The 17,838-nt window shown below is 58.8% G+C and overlaps 3 protein-coding genes across 3 annotated transcripts; 2 read left to right on the top strand and 1 right to left on the bottom strand.

The window, feature by feature from the left end:
* Positions 1-760: 760 nt before the first annotated feature.
* UBE2M (ubiquitin conjugating enzyme E2 M) lies at positions 761-3,615 on the top strand. The gene is made up of 6 exons (XM_006747778.3): positions 761-1,024; positions 2,224-2,318; positions 2,443-2,481; positions 2,582-2,685; positions 2,947-3,010; positions 3,097-3,615. Exons 1-6 carry the CDS (start codon positions 916-918, stop codon positions 3,235-3,237), a joined length of 552 nt encoding a protein of 183 aa, XP_006747841.1. The 5' UTR covers positions 761-915; the 3' UTR covers positions 3,238-3,615.
* Positions 3,616-4,233: 618 nt separating this feature from the next.
* Positions 4,234-7,151, top strand: CHMP2A (charged multivesicular body protein 2A). The gene is made up of 6 exons (XM_006747776.3): positions 4,234-4,390; positions 5,202-5,411; positions 6,294-6,473; positions 6,547-6,677; positions 6,757-6,818; positions 6,937-7,151. The coding sequence occupies exons 2-6, from the start codon at positions 5,244-5,246 to the stop codon at positions 7,062-7,064; spliced, it is 669 nt and encodes a 222-aa protein (XP_006747839.1). The 5' UTR covers positions 4,234-4,390; positions 5,202-5,243; the 3' UTR covers positions 7,065-7,151.
* Positions 7,152-7,913: 762 nt separating this feature from the next.
* Positions 7,914-14,211, bottom strand: TRIM28 (tripartite motif containing 28). The gene is made up of 17 exons (XM_081807733.1): positions 13,586-14,211; positions 13,128-13,240; positions 12,799-12,931; positions 11,066-11,201; positions 10,870-10,986; positions 10,670-10,784; positions 10,364-10,510; positions 10,145-10,259; positions 9,954-10,060; positions 9,820-9,856; positions 9,693-9,738; positions 9,360-9,612; positions 8,949-9,268; positions 8,745-8,868; positions 8,574-8,660; positions 8,358-8,495; positions 7,914-8,265 (listed from the first exon to the last, which is right to left on the bottom strand). Exons 1-17 carry the CDS (start codon positions 13,917-13,919, stop codon positions 8,089-8,091), a joined length of 2,499 nt encoding a protein of 832 aa, XP_081663859.1. The 5' UTR covers positions 13,920-14,211; the 3' UTR covers positions 7,914-8,088.
* Positions 14,212-17,838: the final 3,627 nt, after the last annotated feature.

Here is a 17,838-nt window from a genome sequence, read left to right as displayed (position 1 = left end):
TTTGCGATGGGACACCAAGGGCGCTCGACCCCGCACTCTTTGGGCAAAGCCTATGGCCTCGCCCGGACTCTGGCCCGCCGTGGTCACCCTGCCTCTCTGACCTCCAGGGGCAAGGACCTCGTGAGACCCACCCCCGCCGCGGTCCGCACAAGTGAACCGCGAGCGAAGTGACCTGCGTCTGCCCTACTTAAAGATGGCGGCGGCACCGCCCACGCCTGGACCCGCGAGCGTCCCCGGAAATGACCGCGGGACGGCCTGCACGAACGGAAATACCCGAGCGCAGCCGAAAAAGTCTGAATAATCAAGACCTATCGCTGAGCAACGCGGGGCGGTGGCGGCAGCAGCGGCGGCTGCGCAAGCGCACAGCGCAGACCGGGCGAGAAGAGCCGAAGTGGGCAAGCGGCGGAAATATCCGAAGCGGTGGGGCGCCCGAGGCCGTTGCGGACCTCCGCGCCGAAGCCGCTGCTGCCGCGGAAGCCGAGCCTCTTCCAGTACACGGCAGCCGCCACCGCGGCCGCCGCCTCCTCCTTCCCCTCGAGCCGCACCCCCTCGCGGTGGGAGCGAGTGAACAGACAAGCGGCGCGGCCGCAGCTGAGCCTGAGGGGACCTAAGCGGGCGAGGGGGAGGAGGGAGCGGCCGGGTGGGGGCGGGGCCGAGTGGACCCGAGAAGAGCCGAGTCGGCCCGAGCACCGCCGAGCGAGCCCGAGGCGCCGGGCCAGGCCGGAGCCGGACTACGGGAGCCGACGCGGGCCGCGCGGTGGGCGCGGAGCGGCGCGGCAGGCCGGGCGGGAGGCAGCAGCAGCGGAGGAGGCCGCGAAGGCGGGTTCGAGTGGCGGAGGCGGCGCGGGCGGCGGCAGGGGGCCGGGTGGCCGGGGTCCCGGGCCCCGCAGCGGCGGCAGCGGCGGCGGCGGCAGGATGATCAAGCTGTTCTCGCTGAAGCAGCAGAAGAAGGAGGAGGAGTCGGCGGGCGGCACCAAGGGCAGCAGCAAGAAGGCGTCGGCTGCGCAGCTGCGGATCCAGAAGGGTAGGGGGTCGGAGGATGGGGGTGGGGGTCGGAGGTCAGCGCTTGGGGTGGGGTGATGTAAGAGTCAGGAGTGGGATAATGCAGTCACCGGGGGTCAGAGATGTCAGAGATGTGGCCGCAGATGTGGGGTCGGAGGTTAGGGCCTGGGTGTTGGTGATGGGGGATCAGGAGTAATGCAGTCACCGGGGGGTCAAAGATAGGGGGCCGAGTATGGGGCACTTAGGATACGGAAAGCCAGGCGTCTTGCATTAGGGACCGAGAATCAGAGAGTCAGGCAATGAAGGGCGAGTAGGAAGCTGGAGACTCCACAGAGCATGGGGGTCAGATTGGAACATGGGTAATAGGCAGAGGAGATTAGGTAGGTGGTGGGCCAAGGATTGGGGATAGGAGTCGGAGAGGATTTAGTGAAGTATCTTGGGGTCATTGGGAATCTGAAAGTGAGATGCAGTGAAGTAAGTTTGGGGCACTGCGATTTGAGGGTCCGGGGGTCACATGGCAATTTGGGGTTTGGGGTGACACGTGGAGGAAGGAAGAACAGTGTGTGCCAGGGATTGGAGATGGGAGTAGGGTTGAATTTAGATTATCATCTTGGAGGTGCTGGGAATCTTACAGGCTGCTTAGAGGGGTACAGGAATGGGAACTCACATGTCTGAGGGTCGGATGGGTCCCTGAATTTAGGATGACAAGCAGAGAAGAGGAGGGACGGTGGAGATGGGATTGGTGAGGGGATGATGGGGGGCAGGGTCCTTGAGTTTGGGTGGACGGGCGGTAGCAGCAGTGTCCACTAGAAAATGGAGTTCTTGGCTGGAGATCCTGGTGTTTGGGGTAGTTGGAGGCTCTTGGAGGCCACACAGGGGTGGGGGAATTTGGGAGCTGGGTTGGGGGCACCCAGCTGTTGGGTGCTGAGACTTGAGGCTCTGGATTCACAGGAGTTGAAACTTACCCTGGGCCAGGAGATAGAGCATAGCCACAGTTGAAAATGCATGTTTGAAGCGTGCTGTGGATCTAGAAGAGCCTGCCTGGAGACTAGGAAGCAGAAAGAGCAGGGAGAGGGTTGGGGCTGTGGGGCACAGCCAGGACAGAGCCCTGAGGGTCCTGGAGGAGGCCATGGGTGCTCTGCTGGCACTTGCACCTGCTCTGAGTGCCCTCCTCTCTCCCTTGCCCTCTCTTTGTTCCCCTTCTCTGCTTTGCAAACCCAGACATAAACGAGCTGAACCTGCCCAAGACGTGTGACATCAGCTTTTCAGATCCAGACGATCTCCTCAACTTCAAGCTGGTTATCTGTCCTGATGAGGTAGGGGCTCAGTTGGACTCCCAGGTATGGGGCGGTGGGGGGAATACCTTGAGTTGGGAGACCTGGTTTACCTGCCAGGCCCTGCAGGATGGTGCCCTAAGACTTTTTCTCTTTCCCCTCGCAGGGCTTCTACAAGAGTGGGAAGTTTGTGTTCAGTTTTAAGGTGAGTCCCGGGTGGGCAGGGATAGAGGCAACAGCTGAGGCCCACCCCAGCCAGGCACTGCTAAGGCACCTATCTATCTTCTCTCTCTTCTTGGAGCCAGGTGGGCCAGGGTTACCCACATGACCCCCCCAAGGTGAAGTGTGAGACGATGGTCTATCACCCCAACATTGACCTCGAGGGCAACGTCTGCCTCAACATCCTCAGGTGAGGGCCCTGACTTTAGATTGCACAGGACTCTGTCCCTTCCCTCCCTCTTGTGGTCTGCGGTTTTCTATCTCTTCATCTCCACATTTTCTTCCTCAAGTCTTGACCTTAGCTTTCTCCCTGGCCTGTCCCGCTGTGTGCCCTCCCCCTAGCCTCTCACATCTGCACTGTCCTGTGTCCTGGGCCTGACCCGTTTAGTCCCAGCAGGCTCTGTGTTGGCCATCCACTCACCAGCCCCTGACCCTGATTCTCTGTCCACAGAGAGGACTGGAAGCCAGTCCTTACGATAAACTCCATAATTTATGGCCTGCAGTATCTCTTCTTGGTGAGTAGGGGTGGGTGGAAGAGGCTGGGGAAGGTTGGCCCTCTCTGCTCTTAGGGCCTGTTGACCCCTACCCATACCGGCCACAGGAGCCCAACCCCGAAGACCCACTGAACAAGGAGGCCGCCGAGGTCCTGCAGAACAACCGGCGGCTGTTTGAGCAGAATGTGCAGCGCTCCATGCGGGGTGGCTATATCGGCTCCACCTACTTCGAGCGCTGCCTGAAATAGGGTTGGCGCACACCCACCCCTGCCAGGGCCACCAGCCCCGGCGTCCCCTGCAAATATTTATTGGGGGCCACAGGTGGGGGGCATGGGGTGGCCGGTGGGGGAACCCCATGCCCTGGCCTTGCCTCCCCTCCCTGCCACCCGCTCCTAGTTATTATTTTTTTTTTTAACCACCATGTGATTAAGGTCGGCGCTGCCTCCCCCGACCCGCTCAGCAATGGGAAATGAATTGGCTTGTTTAGCCCCCAGCTGGGTGCTGTCCAGCCCCCCACTCTGGGCTCTGGGGTGGGTGGCCAAGGGGACTGGGTGGCTGGGGCTCGGGCACCCCACCCCTCCACCACTGGAGGTCCCACCAGGCTATTAAAGGGGAATGTTACCGCATGGCCTCCGCCTCTTCCTTCTGTGGGGGTGGGAGGGGCAGGTGATGTCCACCAGAGCTCTTGCAGCAGGAGTGGCGGGAGATGTGTAACTGGTTAGAGATGGCACTGGGGCACCCTTCAGGAGGCTACCCAGTGCCTGAAACAGCCCTGGGGGGCAATAGGGGGGACAACACCCCAAGCCTCAGGCTGGGTGGGATGAATCCCAATATGCGACCATCGAGGGGCAGGACCAGTAACCACTCACTTCCTGCTTCATAAGCCAGTATAGAGGAAAGTCCGTGCCATCTCCAGCTCTGCCCCCTCCTGCCATGACTGGATCCACCAAGAACGCTCCCTGGTGCTACCAGGTGCCTGAGATCCAGAAACATGAGGGAAACGTCGGGGTCTGTCGGATGAGCTGGGCCCTCTAGTGGGTGCGGTGGTGGGATCCGGGACCTCTGGGGTGGCCGGGCGCAAAGCGCCCGAAGATGCACCAACCCAACGGGGACTGGGAATCCAGGCCTGGCTGGGCTGGAACCTATGGAACACCTTCAGGCAGGCCCCAGAGAGACGAAAGCTTGTGCGCATGCGCCTGGATGCCGGCCTGCTCGCGCACGCGCGCTCTTGTCCCCGCCCATCGTTCCGGGTGCCGGTGGGGCGTGTGACGTCAGACCATTTCTTCCGGAAACGGCGGCGACGGCAGAAAGAACCGAGGAGCTATCGTTAGTGGGTGCGCCTGAGAGCCGAGTGAGAGGAGCGTAACCCGGAAGCGGAAGCGGATTCCCGTCCCAGCTTCGGTGAGTGGTCCCTGCTGGGCCGCGGGTCCCGGGTGGGTGCGTGGGCGACGGCATACGAGGGTCTCTTCGCCGGGGTGTCGACTGCCTCGCCCGTCCACGGGACCGTAGCCCCATCATCGAACCACCTTGTTCTCGGTGTGCGGGCCTCCCAACGCCCCCCAGGTCGTCCTGAACAAGGCGCCCCATCGGCCATCATCCCGTTCCGGGTGTACAGGGGTCCCCACGGACCCGTTTTTTCCAGATCCTCAGAGCTCCCCAGCATCCATCATGTCCTCAGTGTGCCGGGTGCCCCAACTCCTCACAACCATATTGTTCGCACCCAGGTTCCCTCCCCGTTCAGGCCCCCGCCCCCCCCGCCAGTCCGAATGCTAATTCGTAGGTTGTCAGCTTCAGAACCCCTATATCCACTTTGTTCTTGGTACGCAGGACCCCACAGTTGCCCTGTCCTTGGCGCTCAGGGTCCACATGCCCCAGTGCATCTTCACACAACCACTTCCCTTCTCAGTCCATCAGACTCCGGGGCCTCACTATGGTCTGGAGAGAGGCTGAAGCCTTGAACCTCCTTTGGGGCACTGTGATGAAGGGCTGGGGTGGGTATGTTGTGGATGACTTTCAGATCTTGCTGACCCCACTTGTACCCATGGGGCTCCTTCAGTGTTCCAGGCTAGGTTTTGGCCTTCCATTAATGCTTCCTCTCCCTGCTTACCCCTCTGCATTTTGCAAGCCCCCGCAACTACCCACTCCCATACACATTGTGACTCTGGCTCTGCTTCTTGCCCTTTTTCTGGGGCCCACACCACTTTGCACCTAGGCTTCACACTTGTCACAGGCCCACTGGTGGGCTCCTGCTACCATGGATTTGTTGTTTGGGCGCCGGAAGACACCAGAGGAGTTGCTGAGGCAGAACCAGCGAGCCCTGAACCGTGCCATGCGAGAGTTGGACCGTGAGCGACAGAAGCTAGAGACCCAGGAGAAGAAAGTCATCGCAGACATCAAGAAGATGGCCAAGCAGGGCCAGATGGTGAGCTCAGTTGGGCGCAGGCTGGGACACAGGGTTAGGTGCTGTGGTTTGGTCAGGCACTGCTAGAACGGTGGAGCGTGACAGGACACCAACAGGTGCTCTGAGAGAAATTAAGGGTGAGCGGGGCTTCCCTATTTTGGGTATCCAGAAAGGCTGTCTCCCAGGTGATATCAGAGCCACAAACCTTGAGTAATGAAGAGGATGAGCCTGTGACGATCCAAGCAACCACAACATGTCAAACAGATGAGGCAGCAAATGTTCCATGAGGGAGTGATAGGTGAGCTCAGGGTAGACAGTAGGCCACACCAGTTGAAATCATGGGCTACAGTGGGAGCTGAGTCAAAGGATTTAATGCAAGAAGATCAGTAAAAGAAATGGAGACAGTCTGAACCAGTAGGGAGCAGAGCCTGTGACAGGTGACAGTTTGAACCTGAGCAGCTGAGTTGAAGAGGTTCCGTTTCCCAGGATAGGCAAGGCAAGGAGGACGTTCAGGGAAGTCGAAAGCTGAGCTATGGATAGATTTATATTTGGGATAAAGTGCTTGAGGTATGAGCCTTTGTGAGATGGAAGGAAAGAAACTTTTCAGCCAGGATAGAAATTCAGGAATAGGTACTGTAAATCAAGGGAGTGTGACTTTAGATATGGAGGGAAAAGGGTCCCTATATAGAGTAAGCCCAGCCTTCCTTCCAGAGTCTATGGGGGTGAGAGGTAAGTATACAAAGGAACCGGTGGAGTGGTGACCCAAGACGCATGAGGATGAGGTTGGGAGGAGGGAGGGGGCAGTGACCACATGTAAATCTCTGAAAGCATCAGCTGGAATGGTGCAATGGGAGCAAGCATGTTCCCTTGGCCCACTCCCTGTCACGTTTGTCCACTTCTCAGGATGCTGTGCGTATCATGGCAAAAGACCTGGTGCGCACTCGGCGTTATGTGCGCAAATTTGTGTTGATGCGGGCCAACATCCAGGCTGTGTCCCTGAAGATCCAGACACTGAAGTCTAACAACTCGATGGCGCAGGCTATGAAAGGGGTCACCAAAGCCATGGGCACCATGAACAGACAGGTGCGCCTCTCCTATTCCCCCACCCTCCCCCCCAACTAACCCCCAACTAACCCTCCCCACACCCCACTTGCAGCTGAAGTTGCCTCAGATCCAGAAGATCATGATGGAATTTGAGCGGCAGGCCGAGATCATGGACATGAAGGAGGAGATGATGAACGATGCCATTGATGATGCCATGGGTGATGAGGAAGATGAAGAAGAAAGGTTAGGGGACACCAGGTTTGGGGAGGATGGGGATGGATGCACATGCCTGGCCCTCACAAAGGTCTTCTCTCTTCCCAAGTGACGCTGTTGTGTCCCAGGTCCTGGATGAGCTGGGATTGAGCCTGACAGACGAGCTGTCAAGTAAGTGCACCAAACTTTGGGCCCTGTCCCACCAAACAGTCCAGAAACAACCCCTGACCCCCCTGCTCCCAGCATTATTCCTTTCTACAGGAACTCTCCTAACCCCCCCCCTCTGTAGACCTCCCCTCCACCGGAGGCTCACTCAGTGTGGCTGCCAGTGGGAAGAAAGCAGAGGCAGCAGCTTCAGCCCTAGTAGATGCAGACGCAGACCTGGAGGAGCGGCTCAAGAATCTGCGGAGGGACTGATTGCCCTATACCACCCTGGGTGGGAGGTGGGCAGTGGATGCCCAGCAGTTTCACTGTACTTCTTCTGTAATAAACGATTGGACAATGGTTCCTAGGCCTGTGTTGACTGGCCTGATGTGGGCCAGGTTGGGGTCCCTTGGCACAGGTCACATACAGGGCTTGGTAAAAGGGCAACTGACATGCATGGCAGAAGACCGAGTGCCAGATCCACTGGGATGTAGGATAAGGAAGGCTGGATTGCTTCCCAGTTTGTGGCAGGAGTTGACAGGTTGTCTCTCCAGGACGTTCAGGGTTTGGGAGCTTAAGGTCATCTGTGTGCTCTGCTTCAGCACCCTTCCCAAAGCCTCCAGTGCCTTGGCTCAGTGCCTTGGCCTCTAGTGCCTATCACCTCCAAGACCACGGGCTTCCCAGATACCCTTAAGTCTGGGCTCATCTGCCAGGGATCCTCAGCCCACCCAGCCCACTGTGGTGCCATCTGATTATGAGAAATGGTTACACCCAAGTCCAGAAAGTACTCAGGAAGAATGGCCACCATGCAGCATATGTATCTGGGGCTACACCCTGCCTGCCCAGAGCAGCCCGGGCATTACCACCTACAGGGGCACCCAAAACCCTCCAGCCAGCATGTGCACCATGTGACCCTCCCATCCATCTGAGGCACTCTCTACATTGGAAGGGCCAGGAGGGATGCTCTCCTCTTCCCTACTCCCTGGACACGAAAATGGCTGAAGACGAGTGCCCCACGCCTACTCCATCCACCAGGGCACGGTGAGGGAATTGCAGAGACCAGGCCCCAGGACAACTGCCCCCCCCCCCCGCCCCCGCCGCAGCCCCAAAAAAGGCCTGAGGAACTGGTGAAGTTTTTATTAAATCCACATAAGTAAAAACCATATCGTGAGGGACTGGGGGATGGGGCCACCAAGAAGTAGGAGCCAGGCCACCAGAGGGGGAGGTTGGGGGGGTGGGGGGGATTTGACAGGACAGAAAACAAAGTCAGGCCGGGTTGGCCTGAGAGGCCACAGACTCAAGGGCCATCACCAGGACCACTGGATAGCTCCTGGGCACTCAGGCCAGCACCAGGCAGGCTCAGCGGCGGGGGCTCCACCAGCACAGCTGAGAACTTGGTGTCACCAAAGGCCTCGTTCATGCGAGTCTCAAAGAAGCGCTGCAGACCGATGATGGACTGCACGTCTGCCTTGTCCTAAGCCGGGCAGATAGCAGTGGCTGGGTCCTAGCTCTCCCTCCTCCCACCTCCCCTCGCCCTGCCCCCAACCCCATTCTCCCCAAGCTCACCTCTGTCAGCTTGTTGAACTGCTTAAACATGCGGCCCACATCCTGGGCAAACTCCTGGGGGGAACTATAGGGGGGTGACAGCTTCTCCTGGAGACGGGCACGGATCAGGGTTAGGTCCAGGGTGCCGCCTGGCTGATCCTGCAGACAAAAGCCACAAGCTGAAGATGAGGCCAGGCACTCTCTCCCCATACCCTCCCTTTAAGTCCCAAGACTCACCAGGGAGAAAGTGGAGTCAGTAGCCAGCTGGTGCAGGGGCCGGCAGGGCTCATGACAGAACAGGGCCAGCAAAACACGCTCACACTTCTACGGACAGGACAGGGGACATCAGAGCCACAAAGGGAGGGGAAGGCTGCTGAGCAAACTCCTCAGGGAGGGCCCCCCCCTCACCTGCTGGTTGGCTGGCGAGAGCTTGGCCACCACACCGGCGCTATCACCACCATCCAGGCTCAGGCTGCCATCCTCCTCTTTCAGATCGGGTAGCACATGGCAAAGAGAGCAACTCCACTCCTCCCTGGATGGAAGGAGAATGAGGAGCTGCAAAGGACCTGGCCCAGCCCTCCACCCTGCACAGACCCCACACAAGCCTCGCACCCTGGCACGTCCTGCAGGGCAGGCAGGTGGCAGTCCAGGTGGAAGCAGAACTCGCACTGGTTGCACATGACCAGATCGCCCGGCTTCTGGCAGACACGGCAGATGGTGGCACTGTCATCCAGGGCACCCGGGCCACCTGCTGGGGCTGAACTGCCCTCTGGAGCCACCACCTCCAGCCCTGAACTGGTGCTGCCACTGGGTGAGGCCAGGCGTGGGCCCTCAGCACCAGGACCCTCCGCCAGGGCCATCAGCACAGGCTTGGTCTCAGGGCCCTCAGTGGCAGCAGGCGGGGCTCCGATGGCAGCCTCTGTCTCTTCTTCCTGCAAGGACGTAACAAGGTAATAAGGCGCTCAGCAGGGTGCAGATCTGGGTGTTCCGTCTCCCACTCACGATCACCTGAGGCAGGCTCACCTTGACTATGGCCATACCAGGCAGAGGCGGGGCCCCAGGGGCCCCAGGCGGAGCAGTCCCAGGCTGTCCAGCTGCAGCAGCTGCAGCACCACGCTCAATGACGATGAGATTATAATCCTCAGTGGTGCTGCCTGGGAAGACCTTGAAAACTGGTGGCTGACTATCAGCCGTGAGATCCAGGTCCAAGCGCTCGAGGCTCACCCGTGGCACCTTGCGCATGAGGCCACTCACCTCGCCCTCACCTGAGCGGGACCTGTGGGTGCAGGTGCAGCACAGGGTCAGCACACCCATCCCTAATCCCACCTGGCTCCACTAAAGGATAGCCAAACTCACCGCTTCACGCCTGACACATGGGGCTCTGCACTCGAATAAGGATCGTCTGCTCAGAAAACGTAAAAAGAGACAGCAAGTTAGGGATAAACCTAGAGCACTGAAGCTCTCCCACCTACAAGGCACTCACCTGAGCCAAAGCCATAGCCTTCCTGCACCTCCATGGGCTGTGGGCAAAGTAGGTGGTCCTCAGTGGGCAGGTGTCCCATAGGACCCCGTGCCCCGCCCCCGCTCCCTACCAGGGTTCCCCCGCCCCCCGCTCACCTGGCTGCTGCCAGAGCCCTGCTTGCTCAAGGGCCCTGGAGCCCGAGGAGGGGCCATGGACGTAGGGCCTGTTGAGTTGGTGCCAGGACGCTCTGCCACGATCTTGCCTACAAAAACGAAGTAAAATCAGCAGGAGATGACCCAAGGTCTGGAATAGTAGCAATATGCAGCAGGATAAAAAAAGGACACACCAAAAGCCTCTGCACTCTTGGTCCAGGCATTGAGGTCCCACTGGAACTTCATCTCGCCATGTGGCTCCACAGGGTCCACAATCATCTTGAGGGCCCGATGCAGCTGGAAGTAGATCTGGAGATGGAGTAGTACATGAACACACAGAAAACAAACAAGGCTGCAGGGTGCTGAGCAGCACCTGCCTGGAACCCACCACCTGGGTGCCCACCAGCACACACCAGCTTCTTGGAGAGCAGCAGGGCCGTGTTGTTGTCACTCTCCAGAGCCCATGAGGCAAAGCGCAGGATATGTTCCTGGTGCTTCTGGATCTTGGTCATGGTCCAGTGTTGTCGCTCCAGGCGCTCCTGCTGCCCTTCAGTCACCTTCTGCAGGTAGAGCGGAGAAAGCAATGAAGGAAAGCAGACACCAAGGATGGCATCAATAGCCAGCAGAGGATGCCAGTGCCCAAGACCCTCCCACCATAGATGGGGTCTGCAGCCAGCAGATGGGACCCAGAATCCCTTCCCCACCCAAACAGGGTGTACCTGGGCATCGTTGACCAGCACACGTCCCCGCTTGTTCAGTTCCTTCATGATCTGCAAGATGGCCATCTTAACATCCACCTGCACACGCTTCTGTACATCAGACACCTGGCGGATCCTGGAGGGGGGGCGCAGGGTGAATCAGGTCAGGAACATGCTCCCCCAGGACTGCCCCCAACTATGGCCCTGGCTTCCACACTTACGAGCTGCGAACCTCCTTGGTGTTCTTCTGCAGCGTTGCATGCTTGTCCCCGAGGCGTTTCACCAGCGAGGCCAGGAGCTTGCGCTGGTTCCTCACTGCATCTTCCAGGAACTGATATCTGAGAGCAGACAAAAGTGGGCCTGGGTGCTGAACATGAGAACGAACAGGCAGCACCCACCAGCATCCTCAGTACTCACTGGTGGTCCTTATGGGCATTGAGCTGGCAGTCCCGGCAGGTGAGGGTGTCACAGCTCTCGCAGAACAGCACGAGAGGCTCGTGCTTGTGCACGTTGCAGTACACTGTACGCTCACCATCCCTTGACTTGGCTGGCCCTGGGGAATAGAAACCGTGAGTCTGAAGCTCATCCTCAGCTATCTCCACCTCAAGTAGTAAACAGAACTTGAGGCCTCACTTCCTGCCTGTCCTGCAAGCCTGGACTGTCTGCTAGGAAAACTCAAGGGCCCTGCAGCAATGCCCAGGGAAAAGCACAGGCCTTTAAGACCAAATCCTTCCTTTCAAAATACTCTGCCCCAAGCCTGACCCAGACAACCACTCCCTCCTATCAGCTTGTGACCTGATTAACAAAGTCTCAAGACTTTGGCAGAGACCTCCCACTTGCTGTTCTGTCTACTAGAACCTTCCCCAGGTGGACACTCAGAAGAGCTCCTCCACCTTGAAAACCCCCACTGGGCTCGATTCCTCCTCCACTCGCAGCAGGTTCTGTCCAGCAGAGAAGGGAACTCTGGCTATTGCGGCATCCAAGCACAAAGAACGTTTGCTCGCTGGCACAGACAGAAAGCAAATCAGGGACTAGAAATACTGTTCAAGCACAGCTTCTTCAGAAGCCACGCCTTGGTGACCTCCCCTCTCTTGAATAAGACAAGTTCACAGACCTCTTACCACGCAAAGGCCTACAAGAGATTCAGGCCTTGCAAAGCCTTCTGAGGATAGAAGACGTGAAATGTCAGACCAAAATCCTCATAAAGGTATCAGGTTCCCTCTCTCTGAAAGGAGAGTTCTGGTACTTACAGTGATACCGCCCAAAGACCAATACCACCACCCCGCCCCCAACCTGTCACCGTTACAAAGCTGCTTGAGACCATCCATCCCTCTTTCCTACTCAATCCCAAGTACATCCTGGCTACACCGTCCCAGCCCAAGACCTATGACTGAGACGCAAATCAGCCAAACCATGGGTCCTCAAATACCGCCCCCCTCCTGCACCCTGCCCTGTGCCTGAACCCAGGACCTCCTACAAATCCCTGCCCTTTGTTCCTGATTCCTCATGCCCCCACAACTACCACTTCCATCCTTATCTTCCTGCCAATACTATCCTCTAGGACTGAAAAGCAACAGTTTAACTACCAAAAGAACACTCATAGAGTTTTCTAGAACTAGAACCAGGATAAACTCAGAAAACTCCCAAGCCCTTTTCTGTGCCACCACCAGCACTTACAAAAAAGTCTGCAAATACCTACCTGAGCTGAACTTTAAAACACGTATGACCCGAAGTTAAAACACTTCTAAGACTCACTCTCCGTGATGGCCTTGAGGGCCCTTGCAAGTTATCAACACAGTGGTCCAGAGGCCTCATTTTCTCCTACAGAGCCTTAACCAAGTTGCCAGGCCAGGCCCACCCCTCCACTACTGGGGCTTATCATCTGTGTGTATGTCTTTGTGTGTGTGTGGGGGGTGTCTTGCCTGAACCCTCAGTGCACCCCCACCCTATGGCCTTTTCCCTCCCACTTGGACCCACAGAGACTACACACCTGAGCCCCAGACTCCCCATTTCTAAGTTCTGCCCTCAGACCCTTCAGGTAGTACCCTCCAAAAAAGCTTCCCTGGACCCATCCATCATTTGTAACTAGCACCATGAACAACTGAGAACAAACGACAGATAACCAAGGCTCTCCCCTCTGCCTTGCATACCAGTGGAGCGCACGGTGTGGTCCTTGGTGTACTTCACCCGCTGGTGTGCCTCCACACACGTCTCACACAGCGGCTCAGAGCACTCCACACAGTAGCTGGTGGCAGGGGCATTATCCTCACAGCTAGTGCAGCACTGATGGGCAAAGGCAGAGTAAGAAGAGACAAAACCGCCAGACAGGTCCACATCTGCACCCCAAATAACCTGAAGCAAAGTGTAGCCTTTACCTAGTGTCTACAGTCTGCCCAGAGCCTTGTAGTGTGAGAAAAATAAAGTCTGGAACTAGTACCCTGTCCCGAGGCCTCGCAGGGGTTGCTGGGGCAGGACGTACCTGATTTGCATCCTGCGAGTCTGTGGCAGCCTTGCTGCCACTGTCACGCATAAAGTAATTCTCCACAATGTCTTTGGAGAAGCACTGCTGCTTGCACACCGGACAGTCCACCACTGCCAAAAACAAACAAAAAAAATAAAACTGTTGCAAGTTCACCTCCAAGCTATAACCCATCCCCCGACTGAGCCCAACCTTCATCCCAAAAAGGGCCAGATCCTCTCATTAGGAAGCAGAAACCCCAACCCTGCTTTGATCGCACTTGAAGCGGACACCCCATCTCAGCGCCCAGCCCAGAACCCACTGCCCATACCCGATCCGGCCACGCACTATCCGGCTGCCTATCCGTCAAGCTCAGGCGATCCCCCACCATCGCCATGCTGGGAACGGACCCCCAATACCCACGCCGAGTCGGGATCAAAGGGTGGGGGGATGGGCCGCCCCGGCCCGACCGTACTCACCGGCGCCGTCGCCCGCCGCGCCGCCATCCCCCGAGCTGTTGGCGGCGGCGGGCGCCGGGGGCCCGAGGCAGGCACTGCAAGCCGAATGCAGGCAAGGTAACAAGCGAGGCTCCCTCTCGGGGCGCAGGCGCTCCCGGCACACACCGCAGTGCTCCAGCAGCTCCAGCGCCTCGCCGCCGCCCCCCGCGGGCGACGAGGCCGAGGCCGAGGCCGAGGCCGCGGCCGACGAGGCGGCGGCGCGCTTTTCGCCGCCAGCAGAGCCCTCGCCCGGGCCCGGGCTGCCCGAGGCGGCCGCCGCCGCCGCCGCGGAAGCCGCCGCCGCCGAGGCCGCCATTCACACGCCGCCGGGGGCGCCCAGGGGGGAGGAGGGGCGCGGGGCCCGCCGCGCAGGCGCAGACGCAGACGCACTCGCCGCCAACGGCTGGGCCGCCGCCGCCGCCGCGAGGCCGAGCGCCGCCACGCGCCGCCTGGGCTACCGCCCGCTGCGCGGGGGGCGCTGTCGAAGCCCGGCCGGCCGCCGCCTGCTAGCCTCCCGCCGACGACGACCGCGCTTCCTCTTCAAAGGCCGCCCAGACACCGCACCACGCGCCACGCGAACAACCGCTCGCCCGCGCGCCCGCTCGCAGAAAGAGCCGCGGCCGGGGGGCGGGACAGAAATAACTGGCGCCGACGCCGCCGCGCAAGCGCGCTGGGCGTCTTGCGCCCGGGGGCGGGGCCCGGGCCGAGCGCCCCGGGCGAGGCCGCGAGTACGCACGCGCCTGAACCGGGTCTTCCTACCTCCGCCGACACCGCCTCGGCGCCGCCTGTGCGGCAGGGGCGGGGCTATTGACATCACCGCCGCAACATTGTACGCGGGCGGGGCGCGCGCACCTTTCCTAGCTCGCGCTAGCCCTCAGGCCCCAGCCCCTGGCCGCCGTACTGCGCAGGCGGGTTGGCAGTCCGGGCCACCACCTCAATCCCCGCCCCTTAGGCCAAGGCCGGAGACGCCTCCGGGCACGGCGTCTGCCAGCGCCGGGGAGAGACGCTGGGTCCGGAGAGAGAGGCGCAGGGTCCCCGTCCCAGGAGGACGTCCCCTTGTGAGCCAAGTGGCTGACTTTGGGGTTTTAACCGTTTTATTGTTTAACAAGACAAACACTGAAACCTGCCTAAAGCAAATAAATTCCAAGGGGCTTCAGAGCACCAAATCCTGCTGCCCCAAAAACGACCCCTTCCCATCTTTTAGGCAGCCGCGGCGCTGACTTGGATGCTTTTCCGGGTGGGCGAACCGAATGAACCTCAAGAGTGGGTCAATTCTAGGGAAGGAGGCAGGGTCGGGGCGCGGGGTGCGGGGGGGACGTGAATCCCGTCGGAGAAGAAAGCAGAATCTGTAGGGAGAATCCTATCTGAGGGAGGAAGCAAGATCCGTGAAGAGAGGAATCCGGCTTCACTTGGAGGCGGGATCTGGGCGGGGGGCGGGGGAGTCCGGTCTGAGGGAGGAAGCCGAATGTCTGGGGAGAATTCTGTCAGATGGGGAGAACGAGGCCTGTGAGCGGTGGGGGCGTCCTGTCTGAGAGAAACGGCCTTTTTGTGGGAATCCTAAGAGGGAAGCAGAGTCTGGCGAGAATCCTGGGGGCTGGGCAGGGTCGGTGGGGGGGGTGGGCGGAGAGAGAAGGCCTGTCCCGGCTGGGAAGCGGGGCCTACGGCGGAGGCGGACAGCTCCTGTTTGATCCTGTTTGAGGTGGGAGCGGATTCTGGGAGGGGATCGCGTCTGAGGACACTAGGCACGAAGAAAGCCCGAGGGTAGCGTGCCTCGCAGCTGGTCCTTGGGGTGGGCCTTGGCCCCTTTTGCAGGGCTCCTTGGTGCTGAGATCTCTAGTTCAGGACAAGGCTAAAGGGGACAGTGGGGGGCGGGTCAGCTTTTGAGAGGATGCTTAGAGCATGCTGGCTGGCGAGTCTGGCCCCAAGACCCTACTCCTCCGCGTCTCTGGATCCAAACATAAAACCTGTGGGCTGAGCCGTGCGCCCACGCGTGGGGGCGGTGGAGGCGCGTCTGGCCCCACTGGGCGGGGTGTGGCCTTTGTTCCCGAAGGGGGCTGGGGGCCCGTGGGGCTTTGTCTCTGCGCCTGCCTTTGTTCCAGCCCCGCCGCAGCCCCCAAAACCGGGGGCCCGCCCCGCCCGCGGAGTCGAGGCCGGCCTCTCCCCGCCCAACCCACCCACCGGGTCCGCGGGGCCACGCCCCACCGTTGAGTGGCCCGCCCCCTCATGCTGCTCCCCCAAGGCCCTGGCCTCAGACCCTTGCTTCCTTTCTCTGGTAAGTGGGCAGGAAAGTTGACTAGTGCATGGGGTGAGGTGTGGCATCCATTAGTGATAGTTGCTGAGCATTTTCCACAACCCCACCCCTCCCTGTGCCCCAGATCATAGGTAAGGGGGCAAAGGAACTAACATACCTACCCAAACCTCTGGGCCAGACACTAGGGTCAAAATAAGAAGGTGATGGTAAAGACTGTAGGAATGGACTCTCCCAGAGGACTACCTCCAAACGCCTGTGGGTCAGGGTAAACAACTGCAGAGAGCCTGACCAGGCACTGAGAGAGCAGTGAAGTGAGGGGTGTCAGAGATAGCTGGAGGGAGCCTAGAGGTTGCTCAACAGCTAGGTTGGGATGGGTCCTCCAGATTGCCCCTGGTTATGGGCCCTTCAATAGACTAGCAACTGACCCTGTGGTTTCAGTGGCTCATGCTTTTCTCTCTAAACAGTACCTCCTTATTCCTGGGCCCAGTACTTTCTGTCCCAGTATATGGCAGCCACACAGTCAGGGTATAACCAGGTGCCAGCAGTAGGCCTTGAAGATTCCCTCTACCATCTTACTTACCAGGTACCAGGCCACTGCCAGTTCCATTCACCAAATGTCCGCACCAAGTCTTCCGGAACTGCCAGGACAACATTGGGGGGAGGAAATCAACTGGGAACCAGGCTCAGGCAGACTAAGAGAAGCACAAGGGGGCACCCCAGGACAGGTGGAGAGAGAGTAGGCATCCAGGGGGGCAAGACCAAGGCAGAAATCTTGCTCAGATGTGTATGGCAGGACATGGGTACATCTTGGCTCTGTACCCTCAGTAGGCGAGACCAAGTAGTCAGTGGCACCTTCTATTCTCATCCTCTGTGCTCCTTGCTCACCCTTTCAGCATCTCACCCTTCCCAGTCCTGGACCACTGGAAACTGTCTATATTATGACCTTGCAGACAGAACTCAAGGGATAAAACAAGGTGTAAGAGTCACTCAGACTGCACCCAGGCCAGCCATGGCCTACCCACTGCTTCTTTTGAGCACCCACCTGCCAGCAGCCCTCTCTCTTTTCCCCCAAACTCAACACCTGCACCTGGCTCTCCCTGGAAACTTCAGGTGTCACCGCCAAAGCCACTTCCTGGGGAGGTCTTGTGGCTGCTTCACTTCAATCCCTTTCTCCATCATCATAGATTCCATTTGGGAACTGGGCAGTTGTGATAGTTGTACAACATCAGGAATGTACTTAATGCCACTGAATTGTATATTTGTTGTTGTTGTTGTTGTTGTTTTTAGAGAGAGAGAGAGAATGCAAGCGGGGAGGGGCAGAGGGAAAAGAAGAGAGACTCCTAAGCAGGCTTCACGCTCAACACGGAGCCTGACTCATGGCTTGATCTCACCACCCTGAGACCATGACCCAAGCCAAAATCAAGAGTCAGATGCTCAACCAACTGAGCCACCCAGGAGCCTCATGTATATTTTAAAATACAGTTGACCCTTGGGGCACCTATCTGGCTCAGTTGGTAGAGCATGCTACTCTTGATCTCATGGTTGTGAGTTGGAGCCCCAAGTCGGGTATAGAGATTACTTAAAAATAAAATCTCTAGGGCGCCTGGGTGGCTCAGATGGTTAAGCGTCTGTTTTCGGCTCAGGTCATGATCCCAGAGTCCTGGGATCAAGTCCCGCATCGGGCTCCCTGCTCGGCAGGGAGCCTGCTTCTCCCTCTGCCTCTGCCTCTCTCTCTCTCTCCCTGTGTCTCATGAATAAATAAATAAAATCTTTTAAAAAATAAAAATAAAATCTCTAGGGGTGCCTGGGTGGCTCAGGTCATGATCCCTGTGTTGGTCGTGGGCCTCCCTGCTCAGCAGGGAGTCTGCTTCTCCCTCTCCCTCTGCCCCTCCCCCTGTTCGTACTCTCTCTTGCAAGCTCTCTAATAAAAAAATATATTTTTTTTTTAAAAAATCACAAGAGGGGGGCGCCTGGGTGGCTCAGT

This window comes from Leptonychotes weddellii, chromosome 16 (assembly GCF_054177405.1).
Source record: "Leptonychotes weddellii isolate Sample4059 chromosome 16, ASM5417740v2, whole genome shotgun sequence".
Taxonomy (NCBI): Eukaryota; Metazoa; Chordata; class Mammalia; order Carnivora; family Phocidae; genus Leptonychotes; species Leptonychotes weddellii.
The sequence above is the reverse complement of the archived record's forward strand: the minus strand, read 5'-3'. Positions and strand labels throughout refer to the sequence as shown.